We start from the raw sequence: 21,412 nt of genomic DNA on the forward strand, positions 1-21,412 counted from the left end.
TCCCCCCCCCCCCCCCGCCCCACCAGGCCGGGTGACGATGATTTTTCAGTCTGTCGTTACTCCGCGATCACTACTACCCTTCAATCACCGGTCCCCCCGTTATTTCAACCCTCGAGTCATTTCGCGCGAGGTGGAGGAAAGCGAGAGGAGTCGTCCTGTTGATATATCGTCTACTTTACGACACACGAAATAATGATTTACCATGAAATTCGTACTATTGTGTTTTAGACGACTTTAGATTGTTTATATTCTATTTACTTTGTAAAATATACAACACTAATTCCATATTGGAACAACACGCTCGTCTCGTGCTTGTGTACACTCCCTCAACCGTTCTCCCGTCTATCCGTTTGTTCTACCTCTCTAATTACGAGTTTGTTATATTTTAAAGAAATTACTATATGAAAAATCAGGTGGCACGATTCTCTTTTTATTTCAAATACAATGAAACGACTTCTTCCTTTTGCGCTCGAAAAAAACATCTCGAAAATCATAGAGCTTACATTCAAGCATTCAATACGAGCTCGTAAAGGTTCTTTCTAGCCGGACTTCTAACCATATTTCTTTTATCAACAGTAACGAAACCATGTTTAATCGAACTATCTGTTATAATTATCCATCACCTTTTGCCACCTTTTAGATAATTATCTGATTTCGCGTTGGATAATTTTGAAGCCAGTGAAATCATCAACAATTTGCAGAACTTTCGCAAGCCTCTCAACGACACGTAATTAATACAATAATTAAATTATTATACAATAATGAATAATGACAGATCAAGACAACTACAAGAAGAATTAGACAAATTTGGAATTTTTCTCATATCTGTGAATTCGCATGGTCGAAATACTGTCAAGAAAATGATCTTTTCATCTTTGACGAATTAAAAGTTAAAATTACTTATTACTTCAACCGATGATCGATTAGTCACGGGAGGGTAATCACCCTCGATATCCTCTCGTTTCGCACGAGAGTGCACGTATACGCGTGTGCGAGCTTGCGTATATGTGTGTCGGACTGTACGTCCGTGATAAAGCTGCAAGCGTGGAGGAAAGCTCCATCGGACATGCGCCAGGCTTTCTCTCCCTTCAGGTACTATGAGCGGTGGTGTCTACGGCGGTGGTAAGTACGCCGCGCTCCATAATTATTCCGGGCTAGAAAGAACACACGTTTACACGGGTGTGCATAATTCAACACTAGCCGGCACTCTCGATTCTTTCGTCAGACGAGGTTGGTGCTATCATCTTTGACGTCGGACATCAGAGCCTTCGCGTGGGATATGGCGGCGAGGACACGCCGAAGGCCGAAATCCCGACGGTCCTCGGGGTGTGGGAGTACCCGGTCGAGCCCGGCGTCGACGCCAGGAAGAACTACAACATGGACGTCACGGCTATCCAAGTGCGAAAGAAAGGTATGATATCAGTGCGTTTTTTTTACAACATAAAAATGTAATTATGTGATCTCTTAGAACGACATGTGTTAACCGTCACGAAATCTCGGTTGAATGTTACAATTTACATTTTATATGTGCTTTTTAATGTGTACGTTGCGAATAAATTTTCGATTTTATCACGTGCATGCGCGCGTTAAATCTTCTAAATAAACACCGTTTAATGTTGTGTGTTTTATAATATGTTTGGAACATCGAGCGGCATGAGCAATACTTCCAGCTACAGGTTGTTAACAGTCGGTTGTTTGCAAATGAAACATTTTGTATGAGATAATCGCTTTCATTATTTTTGTGACTTACATGTTTTGTTTCAGATATGGAGATAGTGAGCCTAATGAAAGACGGTATGATCGAGGACTGGGACATGTTCGAGCGGTTGACTGAGTACACTTACCAACAACGGTTGCACGCACTAGCCGAACACCATCCGATCCTGATGACCGAGTGTCCTTGGAACACCAGACTGAAGCGGGAGAAATTGCTGGAGCTGATGTTCGAGAAGTTCAACGTGCCGGCCATGTATATCTGCAAGAACGCCGTGTTGGCTGCTTACGCTAACGGCAGGTCCACGGCGATGGTCGTGGACAGCGGTGCCACGCATACCAGCGCGGTGCCGGTTCACGACGGTTACGTCATCACTCAGGGAATCGTCAAAAGTCCCTTGGGGGGCGACTTCGTCACCATGCAATGTAGACAGTTCTTCGAAGAGAAGGATATCGAATTGGTGCCGGCTTGTCTTGTTGCCAGCAAGGGTAAGTGACGTCTCGCGAATGGTGAAAACGTAGAAAGTATTATAAAACATTCATCAACGATTACAATTTAATCCTTAGAGTCACAGCGGGTCACCGAGAGACTCACCTACATTTATTCACATTTTATTATTTTTTTCATAGAATTTAAATGATTTATTTAGCAAATTTGTTATTTTTATATTTCTCAAACATCATGGGAGTTACGAAAAATAAAAAATCTTGCTTATTGTTAATAATATGATTGTTATAAATAAACAAAATGGTAAAAATAGGGTTTTTTTACGAATAAATTTAATTTAACAAAAACTATTAGTTGTGCATTTATAGTATATAGGAGTTTTCAGAGTCGCTGATTTTGAATCTAAGATTAGTTTTGTCAAATTCAAGATAGCAGATGCAATATAGCGGACGAAAATACGAAAAGTGACTTGATTTGGACGAAAATCAGTACTTGGAGGTTTTCGGGGTCGCTGATTTCGAATCTGAGGTTAGTTTTGTCAAATTCAAGATGGTGGATGCAATATGGCGGATAAAAATACGAAAAGTGACTTGATTTGGACGAAACTTGGTATTTGGAGATTTTTGGGATCGTTGATATCGAATTTAAAATTAGTTTTTTATCAAATTCAAAGTGGTGGATTCAATATGACGGACAAAAAACAACTTTTCTTTTCATGAAATTGCTTGAAAATTGAGTTGCTTACGATTTTTAAGGCCAAAACCAATTTTGTCAGCAAGTCTGGAGTACAAACTCCTTGCGTGCTTCGGAAGCGCTTCCGTGCACAGGTCTGTTGTATAATATCGTACGTTCTACATACTTCATTTCTATACTTCTTTGATACTACACTTTTCGTATTTTAAATCCGCCATTCTGAATTTCGATATTTTAAGTTCATAATCAGCGATCTCAAAAACCCTTGAGTCGCTAAGTTTTAGGGTAAATTCGGGTATAATGGCCATACGGAAAAGATGGCCATAGGCTGTAATTTCTCTAATAATTGCAAAACAATGCGTTTGTGTAATCAGTCACAAAGATAATCGATATTTATCATAGTGTATGTATATTTTTCGAAATAGCAATGTTATGAATATTATGCTATATTTTTATTTTCGACTGCCTATAAAATTTCTCATGTGTTCACTAAAACTTGCTGTAACGTCGAATAAATTAATTTATCGCAATCAACGTTAGATATGTGAAGTAGGTATATAAATTGTAATATAACATGCATTTTTATTTCGGTTTTACTATTTGTCTATAAATATTATGGCCGTCTTTTACTCACATTTTGGTTAAGATAGCCCACTGTTCATTCTATGAACATTTATAAAACAAAAGTCGTTATGTTCCAAAAATTATTTTCAATATTATAGTAATTAAATCTTATGTGCAATATGTTTTGATCAAAAAATTGCATTTAGAATTTAAGTTTTGTAATAGAAGTTTCTATTTTATATATGAATTATATTTTTCAAATAAAATGTATTAAATATCTTATATTGAAATAAATATGTTAAATTATGTTTTTTTCATTATTTTATAAAATAATTGGTACAGAAACTTGAATATAAAATATGTATGTCTATTATATATGTCATCTATTTCTTTATGGCTATCTTATCTGAAAAATTTAGGCCAATGCTCATGTTTTGATATTTTTGTAATAAATAATTTTACTGAAGTATTTTCGTTTTAACTCTGACGGTATTATGTACTGTAAGCTTCAGTGAAGTAATGTGCCAAACGCTATTAAAAGGTAACAATAAGAAATGTATTTTTTTTGCATTTTAAAAAAGTATGGCTATCTTATCCGAGTTTACTATTCTAATCAAGTTATTTTTCACATTTTGGTCCGCCATATTGAATCCGCCATTTTGAATTTCGAAATTTTGAGTTAAGATTCGTAATCAGCGACTTCAAAAACCCCCGAGTCTCGAGTTTTATTCTAATCAAATTATTTTTCACATTTTGGCCCGCCATATTGAATCCGCCATTTTGAATTTCGAAATTTTGAGTTCAAATTCGTAATCAGCAACTCCAGAATTCCCCGAGTAACAAGTTTCAAGAGATTTGTGTGTAAGAAAAAATTCGTGACACAAAAAGGGTTAAGAAATAGAAAGGTATTTGTTAAACACAGTGAATCCTGTCTCGATGTAAACTTTAAATGTAACAGCACAGACAATTGTGATAACTTCAACATAAATCTCTCTTTGTGATTTGATACTTAAACATAAATTCGAGATGTGAAATATGTGTATGTGTGTGAAAAAGATAAATTCAAAGAAAGAGAAAATATATGAATTCAAACAGTTTGCAGGAAGTTTCATCGTAATTTTGTACATGTTAATATATTTTTATGTTAAACATTCATGCTTTTTCAGATGTAGTGCGTGAGAGAGATCCTCCACGTTGGTCAAAGCGACCTGGTTCTCAACCAACGTCTTCCTGGATGAGTTACATGGTCAGAGAGGTGCTACAGGATTTTCAGATGAATTGCCTGCAGGTATCAGATAGCCCCTACGACGAAGACATGGCAAACACTTTACCCATGAAACATTTTGAGTTTCCGACCGGGTACAACGACGACTTTGGATCCATCAGGCTTATGATACCTGAAGCTCTTTTCGATCCCAGCAACGTCAAAGGTGTGGGTGCTAGTATCTTAGGGGTTGGTCCTCTGGTCACCACGAGTGTTGGAATGTGCGACATGGACATTAGACCAGTACGTATTTTTGTGATCAAATTTCTGCCATTCAAAGTGTACTTCAACCGTATTAACTGTAAAGATATTATATAATAAATTTCTGGAAACACTTTGAGTCGATTTCGCGCCTGTAAGCTTTTATTAACATTGCTAGGTAGAAAACAACGAACTGACTTATGTTACAGAGTTTGTACGGCAGTGTAGTGGTGACCGGTGGCAATTCTTGCCTTCAGGGATTCAGCGAGCGATTGAATCGGGACCTGGCCAGCAAAACGCCGCCGGTAAGCTTGAAATTTCAATTAACATCTATCAGTGAGTTTTTATTCCAATTATTTGATTTACGACACGATGTCTGAATTCAATTTTCGTCGAATCCTGCAATAGCGCAGAACAGTGAATTTGTTTGTAGAGCATGAGACTGAAAATAATTAGTGCGAACAGCTCGAGTGAGCGTCGTTATGGTGCCTGGATCGGCGGCTCGATTCTCAGCTCTTTGGGCTCGTTCCAGCAAATGTGGCTGTCACGGCAGGAGTACGAGGAGTCTGGCAAAATAATTTTAGAGAGATGCGCGTAATTCGGCCAACGTGACGAGAGGTATGAGTTAATCGTGGTGCTAGGACCGGGCTAAAGTATCTTTTCGGTTACTAATTATTTAGCTTTTTAAGATTTTACAAACTAACAGTTCTGGCAGCAAAGCGAGCCAGAGAAGTCTCTAAAAGACGTCTGAAAAAAAATTTTACGAGAATCTTTTTATGTCTCTGCAATGTCTTGTGAGGATTTTTATATTGCGAATAATTTCATGATTGCTATACACTGATACGCGTATACACTGAGAAAAAAATTTACTAAATTTCAAAAAATCTTTCTTTGGATGTCCAAACGTTTATTTGGACTGTGAAGATATTTGTTTAAGTAATTATTTTCTAATATTAAATAATTTTCTATTATTAAGTAATTATTTTCTAAAATTAAAGAAACAAATTTATATTTAAAACTTCTTTATTTAATTTTAGAAAATAATTACTTCATTTAAACAAATATCTTCACAGTACTATCCAAATAAACGTTTTTTGAAATTTTTTCTCAGTATAACGAAAGAAAAAGAAATCAACTTTTCATTATTTTCAAACCAAACAAAGAGATTAATTACTGATATAACGACGACGACGTAACGTGATTCTCCTGTCCTCACGAGCAACATTTATCAAATATACGCGGAAACGCCTAAAAATTTAAGAATACTACAAAAACGTTATTCTAAGATTATTCTGAGAATGTTCTTCCGGTTTTCGGAAAGTAATTTTCGACGATGAAAAATCGCAGAAAGTTTTTAATTTATCGTATTTACGGTTTATAAAAGACACGATTGATCGGAAGCATCTTACGTAACACATGAAATCACGGATAGAAGTTAACGAAAATAACATTTTAATTTCGCTTAGACGCTAGTGTGATATAAATATGACACACATGGCTTATAAAGATACAGTTCCTAACTACTCCGAGAATCTTCCAAGTATCGAAAGAAAAGCCACTTCCCGTCAAAGTCATTCCGCAAACAGAAGCGGGTACAATATAGACTAGATCACACATAGAGAATTGCATTAGGCATTTATTTCACTGTAAGAGTAAAATATTCGCTTTACATTGAGACAATAGTAATATCCGTTATCGCGGCTATTCTCCAAGTTATCCTCAAGAAGAGCTACAATATCGAAAAATAGTAAACGTAAATTATCTAACACCTAATATTCACTATTTACAGAAATATTCTCTGAAATACAAAAGTTCAACATTGTCTCATCACATGTGTGAGTCGTGCATCATTACGGTCCGTATTAATAGTTATTACTTAAAATTTGTCCACGTGAGATACTCAGATATCAATTTAGAATTAGATTTGAGTTTTCTATTTAAGTCATACAATATATACATTACATTTGCAATCGCGATTCAATTAAAAGATTTACCTCTAACTTTAAATTAAAATTTGAGTATTTTACCCGAACATCTCACTTGAGTTTCAAATAACAATTATTAATACGGTTCTAAAAGGAGGTTCTTGGGACGAAGTATTTTGATAAAACATAACCGGAGAAGTGTCGATCTGAAAACAACGAAGCGTCATTAAATCGCAATAGCATCGTTTCAAGAAGCAACAATTCAAAGTCGTTTATGGTCTGACAGAAGTCCAATTTCTAATATTCAGAATTCGCGACAGTTTAATTATTATTTCATTTTTTTCGTTTTCTATACAATATTAAATATTAATAGCATATTTGAATAGTATATTAATATAATTATAGCGTAATTTATATATCATATTATACAATATTATATTATTTTGTTTTTATCAAATATAAGATAGTAGCATAAATTATATTAAATTATTTGTTAACAATTTATATAATTTAAAAAAATATATATATATCGCGGAAACTTCTATAAAATTTGTTGGGTTGTTGCTTTTTTGAATCATTGACATTCATATAAACGTTTCGGCAAAAAAGATTATGACACCAGAGAATACTACTCAATCTCTTCGTTGTTCGACAGCCATTTTATTAAAATGGATGTAAAAGTCGTAATACTCAATCACAATATCTCAATCAAAAAATGTACAATGAATACGTTAATATCAAAGTATAAACCGCCATGGTAGTTTGAAGTAGTAATTTTTATATCTAGTCCGCAAACGAATGGACAATGTAATCCAAGAGTGTGTCATTACAATTTTGTATCGTGTCGACTCTCGTTACTCTATCTACTAATACTGAAATACTTTTCGATATCGACACGCGAGAATACTTGTACATTACGTTTTATCGTTGTTAGTCAGAGATATGGTAACGATCTGAAAAACAAAATCAACTATACACAGTCGCAGAATTGACTCGTTCTAGCGTACACTGAGGGAAAAATTAAAATCAACAAATATTTCTTTAATGTGGGTGCCATTAACATATTTATTTAAATCTAAATTCTCTTTATTTAAGCCAAATATTGTTTACTTAAATCAGGTAAATAATATTTGATTTAAGTAAACAGAATTTAGATTTAAGTAAATATGTTAATGGCACCTATCAAAGAAATATTAATTGATTTTAAGGTAAGTTTTCCCTCAGTGTAGAAAGAGAAAACCAGACTACAGTACAAGTCCGAATTTTGATAAACACTATATCTCAGAAGAGATGGACCTACGCACAAATAAAAATTTCAGCGCGATACCGTAGGCCTATAGAGTACAACCAGAAATCTGGGTGCAGTATCTCGAAAGGAATTTCTCTAGTTTTTCACGATGAAGATGCAAACGGTGTTCGTGTGTCACGTACCGTTTATATTTCATGTCACGTGCTGTATTTGACATTATACGTTGTGAGTGTATGTGCGACAAAATGCCCTGTTCCTAGTCTTTTAAAAGTTTGTACCAAATAATACTCGGACGTTTGTAATCAAAAGGACGTGAAGATGCGCCGAGTGAATCTATAAGGTTTCTCTCTAAGCTAGTGCTTTTATAAAATTCCTCTGAAAAGATAATATACGAAAGACAGAGTTTGTACACATCCTTTGTTTGTATCCTTATAAGTTGTACAGGACGACAAAAATCCACAACCGTGCCGCTTTTATCCCGGATACAATTTTTCCCGAGCGCTTCCAGTTGATGTTTCCGCTGTTTTCTCATGTTTTCGCTGACTTTTAGCTCTAGCTAGCCCCCGTCTCACCTTGGAGGATCACCTGAGTCCGGCATATCGATCGCTTTTGCTCGCGCGATCAAGCACTTACGTTCAATCTACGCTGTAATCTTTAAATGTTTAAGAGGTACGTTTTATCCTTCGCCTTCAAACGCCGACGTGTCGCGTCAAGGAACTTTCGAAAGCGGAAGTTTCCGTTTGCTTACGGAAACCTCGTTATCACTTGATAGCTGGCGAGGGTCCGCGATATCTCTAGCTGCCTAATCGCGTCGGCTGCGGTAACTTGCAAATAGCATTGTGCACTGGCATAGACATCCATCCTGCCAACGTGATGCCAATGGAGTCAGCCATCGTAGCAATTCCCAGAGAGGCCTCGCGATCCACTCTCGGGATCTGCGAACGAGAAATTTTAGAGATTTGAGAATCACTTTATATTAATATTTTAATCTTTTGTGACGGATATAACTCTTTTTTCTTTTTTAAACATTCGAGAAGTGGTCTCATTACCTCAGTAGACATCCGATAGAAAGTATTGACGTACGCTCCGCCGCCGAGCAGACCTTCCCACAATACAATAGCGAAAACTATCCATATATTCGGTATGTAATAATAAAGGGTCTCGAACAGAAGGATTATGACGTTGACGAACTGGAAAGAATAATTAATGTGGAACAATAAGTTCCTAAAGAATCGACACGATACGCATTTTCATCCAATTTCCTTATCGCGAGTCATTACCTGCAACACGGACATAATCCAAATCCGGTTGATGGAAATCAAGTTCACCGACGACCTTGAGATGAATACACCTATCTGGTAATCCACTTGTAGCCATCTGTATTGCTGGGCATGTGTCAACCAGATGTTATTGAATTCGACGAGCTCGTACTGCAAAAACATTTCATCCATTTCAACGACTCGCTAGATGAAACGCCACGCGATGATTTACACTGGTCGTAAAACCGTCACGTAAGTAATATATCGTTTTACAGACAACGCGTTACGGTGTGTAAACTCGCATACATTTTGTTCTTAGAAACAGAGAGAAACCAATTCGCAAAGGTAAACCGTGATTGATTTGTTTCGCCGACCGTTCTTCTCGCGTCTCGAACAAATGCAATAAAAGTTTGCAAAGCTGACAGGAAGAAACGGGGAGAGATTACGGTAAAGATAAGTAGACTAGAGACCAAGTTAGAGAGGCAAACAGATATTTTGGTTCATCAGCTAAATATTGTATCTCATGATATCATTACCAGGCCCTGATTGATGAAATACTCGAAGAGGTAAACCAGGGCAAGGGGTATCATGTACTTCAACAAGCCTGGCACCAGGGCGATCTTGTCCCTGAAGGTCTTTTGAGGGACCTTGATGATTTGCTCCTGACTCTCGACGCCGTTCTTGGTGATTGGTATTCTGGTGTGCGCCGGATGCTTCAAGATAAACCAGAATGTGATCGCTTGCAACACCGGTACGATCAACATGACCAACAACGTATGCTCGATGGACAGCAGCATAGTGAGTCCGGCGTAAGACGCAGCGCCAATTACTCCGGCGCCTCCTGTGCCCGACGACCATGTCGAGATTACCTGTCTGCAAAAAGATTGATAACGATCAGTACATTGCGAGTGGTTGAGGAACCGGCAAAAAGGAAATCCAAATGCAGACGTTACATTAAAGGTATCTTTCGTCGCGTTAGTCACTCTATTAATTTATCCAATCGAATCTAACAGGTCGTTACACGTTGATTATCCAACGAGCGCAATCGTGTTATCGCGATTCCCCACGTAGTCTAAAATGGCGATGCAATTTACATAATAGACATTCTAATAATAACCAACACGTTTCGTAAGAGAATGTTCTAATAATAAGTCGCGTGCTAATTCTAAGATATTATATCCTCTCTTACGCTTTACAAGAAACTGCTTAGTGGTTAGTAATTAAATCTGTTATTATGTGCGCACTAGTCATCCAATATGATAACGTATTTATGTACGTGCCGGTGATAAAGTTCCGTGAGCGCGCAAGGGCGTTTTTTATCTTATATTTCTCGCGCACGTCTCACGTCACACGTCTCGCAGCACATGCGTCTCATGCGCGCTGCAAAGTTTATTGTATTTTCCGGCTTTAAAAACTGGAAGGACGGCTCGTCAAGGCGGCTCATTATCTTATCGCTACTTTTCTGGCGCAACTGTCTAAATGGTCTGTCAATACTGCGATTTGATTACTCTGGAAATGTACCCGTGAACCAGCGCGACGATGCTGCGGCGGCTCTCCTGTTTCTTACGTTCCCATTCGAGTGCGCTGTTTCGGAAAATGTTGAGTCAACATAACTTGGATCATTCCTCGAGAGACACTCGCTATACGCCCTACTTTGAGAGACAAAAAAGGAATCAACAGATAACAGCTAGCGTTAAGCGCTCCTTAATAAGCTCATCACGAATCTCTGTCTTTTTTAATACACATTTTATATCTGTTCGCTGCTTCTCGTTTTCCCGTTGGCCGAGAAACCAACGCGTGTTCGAGGCACCGAAGAATTATTTATAGCGCACCGAAACTCCCGATCTGAATTTTACGAGAACCTGAACAGACACACAGACGATTTAATCTATCAGTTCTATCGCTGTTTCTAGGAGAACTATCGAATCGATGGACTGTTCCGATTTATAGACGCAACGCCTATAAAAATTCAACGGCTAATATGCGATTCTGTGGAGGTTCTATCCGCAGAGTATAACGATACCAAATGGAATGCACTTACTTGGGGTATTGGTTACTGTAACTGAGAAGGGTAACTTCACCCAAGCCAGAGGAGAGCGATGTTATGACGACGCCCAGAATGGCGAGCCATTCAGTCGTGCTCAACGATACCAGGAGAAATCCTGCAGCGGAAAATAACACACAGGTAGCCAGTCGAGCACTGTAATTAACGAGTCGATTAATCGATTAGCGTTTCGGCTGACGGGGCTGAGGCCGGCCGCTGCACAACCGCGGGAAAGGACTTACGCGATGCTCCAAGGCTCCGTCGTCCCCGCGTCGTGCGATTTTCGCGCCGGAAGTGAGGTTTTTAATGAAAGTGTGTAATATCGAGAGAAATAGACAGAGACACGTGCTCGGATTTCAAGTTTTGAATTTCGTGATAAATTAATTATCTACAAGATTTAAGTGCTTCTTCGTTTATACAGTCGGCTGACTAAATGTAGGAACACTTTTCTTGGACGAATTTTGCAACGTATTTCATATCCAATACGAAAACATATATCTCCTGAGAATTACTAAAAAAACAAATTCTCCTTTTGGATACAAAATGCAAAACTTACAAAACTTATCGAGAAGAAATGTTACAACCTTTAATTAGCAGATTGTATGAATATTTGAAGAGTATAATTATAACATAAATGTTCAAAGTAAAAAATTACATTAATCTATTATTATATTATCTATTATTATCTATTATTATATATCTATTATTTAATATAATTATATATCTATTATTTAATCTATTATAAAGTATCAATTAATTAACTAATTGAATAAATATCAGAAACTAAATATTTTGTTGCGTGAATATATGAATGTATGATAAAGGTTGCTTTAAATAATACACGAGATATAAAAGCTAATTTATCTTTAAGGAAATGTGGCAGCTTCCGTTGCACTTTGGGTCTGAGTTTACACTTTGTTTTGACCTTATGCTTGTGTAATATTATTAAAAGAGAGTATACGTCATTCAATCGTTACGGAATAAATGGATTTCCCCTACGTCACGTTTGTTTATTGAATTGGTGTTTTTATTTAATTACTTATCGCTTTGTTGTTTATTTATAATTATCACGTTAGCAAGTGAAACATTCAAGTGTGAAATTCTCGCAGATGTATAGGAATTTAAAGTCGTGAGAGAAAAGATTCGAATAATAATCGACGACATGTTGCGCAACGAGGAAAAAAAGATACAATCTAGAAAAGAATGCAAACATTCCGCGGAAAATCACTCGCGTGTCGCGTCACTCAACATCGTAATTGGTTATTATCGAACAAAATGCACGGCGAGGAGTATTTGTTTCAGTGGCTTTGTTTCTCGACAAATGGTCGTAAAATAACGCTGGGATGCGCAAGACTATACCTTGCAGCGCTATGCAAAATAAAAAAGGATACTCACTGCACTAAAAACGGCAGAAACGGTGCAGTAACCTTGATCGCCAACGCGGGTAGAATATCTGCCAAAAGTATGGCACCAGTGGAGACTGCGTTACACGTCCGGACTCCAGGCACGTGTGTTTCCTCTTCTCCCGTTGTGGAATTCTAAAAATATTAGAGAACATTTTCAATTTATTCGCAATTATTTTCGTTTAATGTAAAGCAGCATAAAAAGTATTCTGAGTGTATTACATTTTTTTCAACTTCTCGAAGAAGATTGTAGCTCTTTTGTTTATTCTTTGGTGAATTTTGAATTTTCTCTATATTTAGTATTTTAATTGTATCTTGGGCTGAAGAAATATGTATATATAGACAATAAGTTGGTAACATTTTATTCTTGTATTTCGTCCCTTTAAATTAATTTCGATCATTGCCGAAACTTATTTATTCAAATTTATTATACTAATTCTTAATTGAACATGTTTAACTTAATTGAACGTGTTTATAAAAAGAAATTCTATTTGACGATAAGTAACGTATATACGCTGAAAAACATGGTTTTTGTACAAGTTGAGTAATTTGTCCGTGCAACAGATTAATTCTCGCTGCTCTTTCCAGCTTTATGTAACTTGTGGTCACAAGCATAGTGCATTGGAAGGACAGCGATTGCACAATAATAACAATCTTATGAGATTTTATCGAAGTAACGACTCGTTTCTTCTCAGTCGGGAATTGAGCAGGACGATATAAATCATTGAACATGCGACTGTTTTCCTCATACTCGTTTAAGACCGATAAATTATTATACGTGACGTCACTGGACACGTCATTAAATTATCCTTAACACATATGTTTATTTCGTTCTACTGAACTAGGTCATAAATTGTGACAATCTAATATCAATGCAAATTAAATCGTGCACTCTCAACCTTAGAATCAATCTACTAATATCGTCGCTAGACAATTTTCCTGCAAATTTATTTACTTAGTACTTAAATTTTCCGTCAAGTTGACCTCACATATTGACGAGAGTTTAATCGATACAAACGGCTCAGAACGCGTTGATATGGATAGACTCATTGTATAAAGGCCAACAATATTAATTGACATATTGATCTATATAAAGCTGACTCCAGAAAACTTCCATACTAGTCATCTATTAAATATAATATCATGTCACTTTTGCACTATCGTCTGATATATTTGAATTCAACTCCTAAATTAACGATAGCGAGCCGTTAACATCTTTTTGTCTTTTTATTTAATATTAAATTAAATCTAGAATTGTGTATTGTCTATCATTTTAATTAACCAAAATCTAACATACTATTCGAACGCATAAATCAAAATCAATCTTCTAACAGTACACTCGGTATACATGCTCTTTACACTTTGCATTGTGTTACACTTTCTAATCAAAACCGGTAAGTCTTGTATTTTTCCTTTAATAAAATGTCTAACCGCGGATTTTATTAACGCATTATCTCGCATACCGTTCTCAATAGCGTGATAAAAATCCCACATACGCCTTTATGTAAGTCGTTAGATCGCAAACTAGGGGAAATGTAGGATAAGATGAAAGTAGTTTGTAATTATCTAAATAAAATGCGTTAACTCCGTTGAAAATTTACTGAAAAATTTTGCATCGTAAGTCATCATGAATAAAATCATAGACGCTATTAGCATTTTAATATAAATTAGCTATTATAATATAAATAATATAAATTTTGACAGTATTTTTTTAATATTAAATTCATTTTTTTTTTTAAAGGATAGAGAGAAGCGTGAAGATTCTTAGAATACAAGTAATGTTAAACAATCAGAAAGTTCGTGATGTGAAGACTTTATCATCTCAGAGTTGTGTGAGTACTATAAAACGGTTGTGTGAGTACTATAAAAGTCATATCGCTATCTCGCGCCATATGCTGAGACGAACCCGATATCCGTTGTCAGTCACGCAAAGCTATTATCTTTGAAACGAGTAATAATAAACTGAATTCATTCGTATAAATCATCTGCGATAAAGCGTTCTATTATTTCACAACTCGCACTTATAACTGGATTAAATTATAATTAGATTATAATTATAATCGGATACAATATAATCCCGAATAAATATCTCCTTCACAAATTTTGTCGTGTCTAAAATTAAGATAATCTGATAATCGTTAAGAAATTCGCGACAGGCTAACGAGATTCGCGAAAAGCATTGCTGTTTACCTTGTCGCCAAACTTGCTGTCGAGGATGTCGTGGGCTGCACTCAACATCACGACGTAGCCATAATTGTTGCACAAGCCCAATATCCAAAAAGCGACGAGATTTCGCCATCGTGCCTTCTTCAAGACAGCCTCTTCGAACACGTCGCCGACCACGTGCGAGCTTGTCAAACTGCTCTTACTCATCTCGAGGACTAGTTTCAGGAAGGGTCGTGGCCCTTCTTCCCTTCTATCGATCTAAACCGGCAACTTCGGTTTCTCTGTCGCTCTTTCTTGTTCTCTCCTTTTCGCTCTTGTCCCTTTTTCTCCTCTCTGTTGAATCGTCTTTCCTTCTCCGTCTATCTTTGGACTTTCCCCTCGTCGCGTTCAACGAAATGTCTTCTCTTTATTTCTCCTTCAGACCTAGACTAACCACGTGCGCGCTTGTTAAATCGGTTTTACGTTGAATCCCGTGCAGATCCGCTTCTCTCTGTCTCCCTTGCTCTATCTTTTTCCCTTTATCGATCTGTCTCTTCCTCTCAGACTTCTCCTTTTTCGTTCTCCTTTACTTCTCTCGCAGTCACAAATACAGCTCGTCTTGAAACTCTGCGGCCCAGACGGCTTTGACCTCGCAGTTGCTTCTCTTTTTGGTGCGCCTCTAGAGCGGATTTAGCGACGTATGAAAACTCCGAGAAACTTCTCCACTGCCACTAGGAGCTGAAGAATAATTACACGATGGAAACTCTAAAGGATAATCACACGAAAGTGACGAGCAATTCCTGTTTTGAGCAAGACAGTTGAAGAAAGTGATCAGTACTGACTTGTGTTGCCAATGTTGAATTAAATGGAGCACCAAGTTTTTCCCTTCTTAACTAAGAAAAAGAGACTCTATCGCAATTAATAACTCATCCGTATAATGTTAATTCTATGTTGAACTTGGAAATCCTCCATTGACTCTTCGATAGTGACTATAATTATTTAAATTGATGCATACCCGTCTTCAATGGATCGATGAAAAATGATATATCAGTTTCACAGCTTTTTCTTTCTTGCCTGAGAGGAGAATAATCACTCTGATGCTTCAACTATTAGCAAATCGTTCATGCAACACTGAGCGTCAAGTTCAACGTTCTTCCTTGTTTATAAACAAAGGATGAATATCTTTCTTGGATGTGTAAATACCGTATCTGATCCTGCCGCACGATTTCTTCACAAATCTTTCGTTGATATTCTCTGTATCGATATTAATCGAAAAATTGTCTCGAACGGGACACAACTTCACGCGAATCGCGCTTTTCGTCAGCGCGATATCTCGTCCATTTAAATCCGTGACCTACGATGCACTGGATGTATCTTTCCCAAGGATGACGCGCGCACCTTCGCCGGCAGTTCCCACCTTCAATTTCCTTCTCCCTCCACGATTCCCCGCGAGGAACACGGACGGTGTATCCTCACTGCATTCAGAACTTCGAGAATCTTCTCTGTCTCTCTTTCACGTTGGTCTCCTCCTGTCGGTGCGCGCTGACTGCGTTCGACTGCACCTCGTGTTCCAATGCACTTCCTCTACTTCGTGCCGAGTCAGTGCGCCATTACTTATCAGGATCGATGAATTTCAAATCGCTTCCTGTGCGACTTCTCCGTCGAATAAATCACAGAGAGAATTTCGGGATCGGATGTATTTCTCTTTCCGCTTTCAAACATTTACTATTGACGATAATACTGGCTCGACCGTAAATTTGAAGAACATGCGCAAATCAAAGATCAAGGCTTCTACGTCCACGAAGCTTTCAGACGTCTGCAAACTAGCTTCACGCCTTCCTCCTTTTTATGCGTACTTAGTACGTAGGTTGAATCCTTTGGAAAAATCAGGCGCTGCTAGCGAGCTGTTAATGAGAAAAGCAGAGAGAGAGAGAGCGTGAGTGAGATAATTGAAATTGCAGATTAGACTACGAATCACTAATGAGCAAGCAAATTTAAATCAACTCTGCCTTTTCTCACTTGCCGCATATTTGATACGTTAAACACGCGTTTCATAATAGCGCGTACGTAGTTTTACAAATAACTATTCTACATAACATTGTTTTATATATTTTTTTAAATCTTTGGCATTATATTTTATTTGTGTGTGGAAATATGATTTTTATATTAACAAAACTCACGCTATGATATGTAACAACGACTGTAGGATCACCTTTACGTTCAACTGTCAACTAGCTCCAGTTAAATCATATTAAGATACTTTATCTGCAGTTGGATTGACGATACAGTTTAGCGCGTTCACGCAATGAAAGCGGGAAGTCTACGGCACGTTCTATTCGTCGAAATTTACATCGCACTATTTAAGTTTGTTTAACATTTGAACACGCACAGCGCGAATAACTTAGCATATAAACACGGAACACGCATATTTATGGAAATCACTCATAGAATTTCAATATCTCGTTCTTTATTTTTCTTTTTTTATTTGCGCGAAAAATGTTACGTGCCATGTAATTCGTCACAAAATATTTTTAGAAACGGTATTTTCGTCGTTAAAACATATTCCGTACTATGGAATATTGTAAAACATGAGTGTAAATTGAACACGCGATTGTGATGGAAATACGCGCGCTAGGCATGTGTAGATATGGACGATATCTCTACGAATGTTGGAAAGACTAATGTTAGAACGTTTCCTGCTGCTTTTAGAGAAAATATCCCATACTTGTTATAAGTACTCCAAAATTTCGCTTATCATCATTATTATATCGTGAAATTTTTCCACTACCTGTAATGTCATGTGTGCATTTTAAATCACACAATGTTCAAAGCAATACAATGCAAGTTGTAAAGTACATTTACAAAAGATATACAAAGCTCAAATACAAATCTTATTTTTGGTAAGTAATCTAATAAATTAATTAATAGTAAAATAATGAATTAATCAACAAGTGATAAAATACATTCCAGCACCGATCATACACACGATTTAATTTTAATCAAAAAATCTTCTTTTTTCTCTTGCTCGCTAAGTTGCAGTAAAGCATACCTATTATCGCGCGGCTCTCGAGATTGCTGCTGTCTTTCGTTATAATCGCCTTTATCTCTTGAGCCATAATACCGTTCTCACCGGTTTTCAAAGTGATTCGCGTTGACGACTTTGCTCCCTTGATATCAGCCCACGCGTGACGCATTTAAATCACGAGCATTCACGCTCCGGATGATAGGACCGGCGACTGCAATGGCTGTATCGACTTATTGACGCCGTGGATGACACACGACTGGCGCTCTTTGAATGAGCTGATTGAGTTTGACCCACCTTCGACGATATTCAGAGCGGTGCGATGCAATTATGCGGCGTTATCGCCGTGCCGAGGAAGCTTGCGACTGTTTGAATGAACGAACACACGAAACTCGTCCGGATAAACATTCAAGTGGATCGAGCGAACTGCATAAGCGCTCAGAGACATTATTCCACTTGTTCAATAACAATAGCCAATTATCATTGTCGGTGCAACTGTATCAACAAAATCCATCCGTCGCGTTAACACGTAGTTTGTTCAACGAACGTGACATCTGTTTGGACGGATGCAGTTCTATACGTGTAAGCAATTTCCTTTCTCGATATGTATTAACTGCACTTCCATCGCATTTCTTCGTAGCTTGGATTATTAAGAAACGTTACTTGCAATAAAAGTTGAATATGTAATTATGTAACATTTCGCAACTAAAGACGTCAATTTGACGTCAATTTGACGACACCAAATTGTTGCCAGCGTTATCGCGAAACTGTTAGACCTTTTAAGCGTGAATGTTTAACGACAAACTTTATTATCTTTGCGAAACAACCTTGAATACTTTTATTCCTCCTAAATAAATAGGATATGTGATAATATATTATTACAAAAATTGTCACACGATTACAATATTTTATTCAATTTGACGACACCAAATTGTTGCCAGCGTTATCGCGAAACTGTTAGATCTTTTAAGCGTGAATGTTTAACGACAAACTTTATTATTTTTGCGAAACAACCTTGAATACTTTTATTCCTCCTAAATAAATAGGATATGTGATAATATATTATTATAAAAATTGTCACACGATTACAATATTTTATTTTAATATAATAATAATAATAATAAAATAACGTTTCCTCATTTTAGTAGCAACATTTGTCAGTCACGATTGAATTACTGGGGCATGAAATTAAGAACTGTGCTGTATTAATTAAATTGGCGCTAAGCGATCTCGTTTATCTTGTAATCGCTAGAATCTAATTTCATGAAAGTCTTGTCATGTTACATGTCTAGTATTACTAGTTCTCGTGAAACAAAGGCTTAGTCGCGTCGGTTAGAAGCGATCAACTCCACTACGACGTCTTAAATGGATTAAGCTGACTACAACGCAACATTTGTGACTAAGCTTTAACGCTGCTTACATATAAGCTTCCAAGCCGATCTGTTAAATTTAATAACGGCGTGCAACATGCATAAGACGTGACCAAACATGACCCATATTCAACTAAACACGCTCAACGACGTTGAGAGTTATCTACTGGCCAAGAAAATCGCGAGTTCAATATTATCATAAATTGAAAATTGCACAACTATATCTTTAATATGGATCTTTTTCGGCATTCGAATGGTAACTAGCGAATAGCTCTTCAGTATTGATTCTCTATTTTTCTTCGCTGAGAAAAACACTTAGTTTTTTAATAGCAGTTTAAACTTGGATTTAAGTTTAAATTCTATTCTAACAACGCGTTTGTTTAAACCGAGTTTAAGTTGAAATCTAAGTTTAAATTATCATTGAAAAACGGTACGGCCCTTAATGAAGAAAACGTGACATCTAGTCTAGCTAAACTTTTGAACGAATGACTCAACTGTCATTTTGTCTCACATTAGCGTGCAGTACGATTAAGAATAATAATTAAACGTTTATATTGTTTTTGGATGGTGTAATTTTGTAAATACAAAGCAAAATAGAAGTGTTGATAAATTTATGGGTGAAACTATATATATCATGTTAAAATAATAAAGTCGGAGAATAAATGTGAATCTTGTAACGTATGAAAAAGACACTTACTAGTATTTTTTCCTGAGTTCCAAAGAATCCAGCTAAGAACAAAGTCAAGAGTTTCAAGCGTACTGTTGTTAGGCTATCACCAGCACGTTCACATCAAGTAGCGAAACGTGTCATAACCCAATGGTAATAGCAACTGATGAAATCTCTTGCAGTACGACATCAGTTGTTAGAGATTGCTCCAATTTCTAGAATTTGCAAAATATACTCTTGTAGGAACTCTCACAAACGAGTCCCAAATTGAGTCCGCACGTTCGTAGATAAGATAATAAAAGCTACAATTGAGACACGTGGTCTGACCGCGACAAGAACCAACTTCGAAATAAATAAATACCTGACAAAGTCAGTGGTGTTATACTGTCGACTTAAGCGCGACCACTCGGCGGAATCGACAACAGTGTTCCGTTCCTCGGAGGTTCCGAGCATTCGTAATAAGAAAGGTCTCTTAGTCAGCTTCTGACCGCCGTGCTGGTTAAAGCTACTCGACTAATAATGGTATATAATGCGTACAAAAATAAAATAAAAATCAAATAAAAGAGAGATAATGCAATTATTTAATATAATCGTATAAAGTATCATTAGTAGTACTAATATAAAAAGGAAAATATAATAATAATAGAATATTTTTATAAAACACACTAAAAAGTAATAATATTGACAAAATACTAAAATCAAATTAAGCAAAAGATTGAGAAAATAAGTAATGAACGACAAGAAAAGTTAAGCAGAGTTTGAAGGAAATTTGTTGATTTCCGAAAGAAATTTCTTCGTCGCACAGAAATATAATAAAAAATGGATTAAAAGTTTTAAATTTAAATATTTAAATAATTAATTAATTTCAAATAATAAGAAAAACGAAAAATAAATAAAATAAGAGATATGTATATTTTATTTTAATAACGTAGCAGTAATTACACGATTTAATCTACAATATTATTATTACCAATAGTATTATTATCTTTGCTCACTAGTAGCAGCATTATCATAAAAAATAATATCACTGTGGACATCTATAAGTACATTGCTCTAAATTTACGCGATACGACCAATTAATAAATTCAAACTGTATTTCCTTACGATAAATGTTTCAATAAGATGTCTGAGGAAAATATATTTTTTTCTCTTTTTTTATTTAAAAAGAACGCGTTGATTAGATAGTATTTAATGCGTGTTCTATATGAGACATACTCGAAAGATAGAGATTGATGTCAGTAACACAATACTTCAGAGAAAATGAATAACTAGATAAGATGATGAGCTACATTGTATTCACCTAAAAAAATAACTCAAAGTTGATAAAGTTGAGAGATGTTTCAGATAAAACTATATAATTTTTTAATCAAAGTCCGACGCAAGGTTTCTTACGGAGTTCCAAAGTTACGCCTCGTAACTGAGAATTACGCTTCGTGAAGTTACAT

At 36.5% G+C, this 21,412-nt stretch overlaps 2 protein-coding genes across 9 annotated transcripts; one reads left to right on the plus strand and one right to left on the minus strand.

Annotated features, from left to right (window-relative positions):
- The first annotated feature begins 1,057 nt into the window (after positions 1–1,057).
- LOC116843595 (actin-like protein 6B) lies at positions 1,058–5,907 on the plus strand. Of its 3 annotated transcripts, none has more exons than XM_032814113.1 (6): positions 1,058–1,122; positions 1,226–1,411; positions 1,765–2,202; positions 4,585–4,925; positions 5,093–5,188; positions 5,302–5,446. In XM_032814113.1, the coding sequence occupies exons 1-6, from the start codon at positions 1,098–1,100 to the stop codon at positions 5,302–5,304; spliced, it is 1,089 nt and encodes a 362-aa protein (XP_032670004.1). In that variant the 5' UTR covers positions 1,058–1,097; the 3' UTR covers positions 5,305–5,446. The 3 variants fall into 3 exon arrangements, with proteins under 3 accessions (XP_032670004.1, XP_032670005.1, XP_032670002.1); XM_032814114.1 differs by having other exon boundaries at positions 1,073–1,122; positions 1,201–1,411; positions 5,317–5,907; XM_032814111.1 differs by having other exon boundaries at positions 1,098–1,122; positions 5,317–5,907.
- Positions 5,908–6,498: 591 nt separating this feature from the next.
- Positions 6,499–20,326, minus strand: LOC116843594 (battenin). Of its 6 annotated transcripts, none has more exons than XM_032814106.1 (9): positions 19,998–20,326; positions 17,958–18,425; positions 14,954–16,812; positions 12,756–12,898; positions 11,358–11,516; positions 9,853–10,189; positions 9,338–9,487; positions 9,107–9,247; positions 6,499–8,992 (listed from the first exon to the last, which is right to left on the minus strand). In XM_032814106.1, exons 3-9 carry the CDS (start codon positions 15,134–15,136, stop codon positions 8,852–8,854), a joined length of 1,254 nt encoding a protein of 417 aa, XP_032669997.1. In that variant the 5' UTR covers positions 15,137–16,812; positions 17,958–18,425; positions 19,998–20,326; the 3' UTR covers positions 6,499–8,851. The 6 variants fall into 6 exon arrangements, with proteins under 6 accessions (XP_032669997.1, XP_032669996.1, XP_032669999.1 ...); XM_032814105.1 differs by having other exon boundaries at positions 17,958–18,570; XM_032814108.1 differs by having other exon boundaries at positions 17,958–18,144; positions 18,228–20,326.
- Between the last annotated feature and the right edge of the window lie 1,086 nt (positions 20,327–21,412).

This window comes from Odontomachus brunneus, unplaced genomic scaffold (assembly GCF_010583005.1).
Source record: "Odontomachus brunneus isolate Ranch 3 - 2012 unplaced genomic scaffold, Obru_v1 Obru_scaffold_034, whole genome shotgun sequence".
Classification (NCBI taxonomy): Eukaryota; Metazoa; Arthropoda; class Insecta; order Hymenoptera; family Formicidae; genus Odontomachus; species Odontomachus brunneus.

What these genes read in the sequence shown, in the direction of transcription:
- LOC116843595 (XM_032814111.1), top strand. Translation starts at nt 1,098, where the DNA reads ATGAGCGGTGGTGTCTACGGCGGTG. An exon ending in TATCCAAGTGCGAAAGAAAG is followed by an intron (nt 1,412 to 1,764) that starts GTATGATATCAG and finishes GTTTTGTTTCAG; the next exon opens with ATATGGAGATAGTGAGCCTA. An exon ending in TGGCCAGCAAAACGCCGCCG is followed by an intron (nt 5,189 to 5,316) that starts GTAAGCTTGAAA and finishes ATTTGTTTGTAG; the next exon opens with AGCATGAGACTGAAAATAAT.
- LOC116843594 (XM_032814110.1), bottom strand. Translation starts at nt 15,136, where the DNA reads ATGAGTAAGAGCAGTTTGACAAGCTCGCACGTGGTCGGCGACGTGTTC. An exon ending in ACAGCAAGTTTGGCGACAAG is followed by an intron (nt 12,899 to 14,953) that starts GTAAACAGCAAT and finishes TAATATTTTTAG; the next exon opens with AATTCCACAACGGGAGAAGA. An exon ending in TCTATCGGATGTCTACTGAG is followed by an intron (nt 8,993 to 9,106) that starts GTAATGAGACCA and finishes TCTCGTTCGCAG; the next exon opens with ATCCCGAGAGTGGATCGCGA.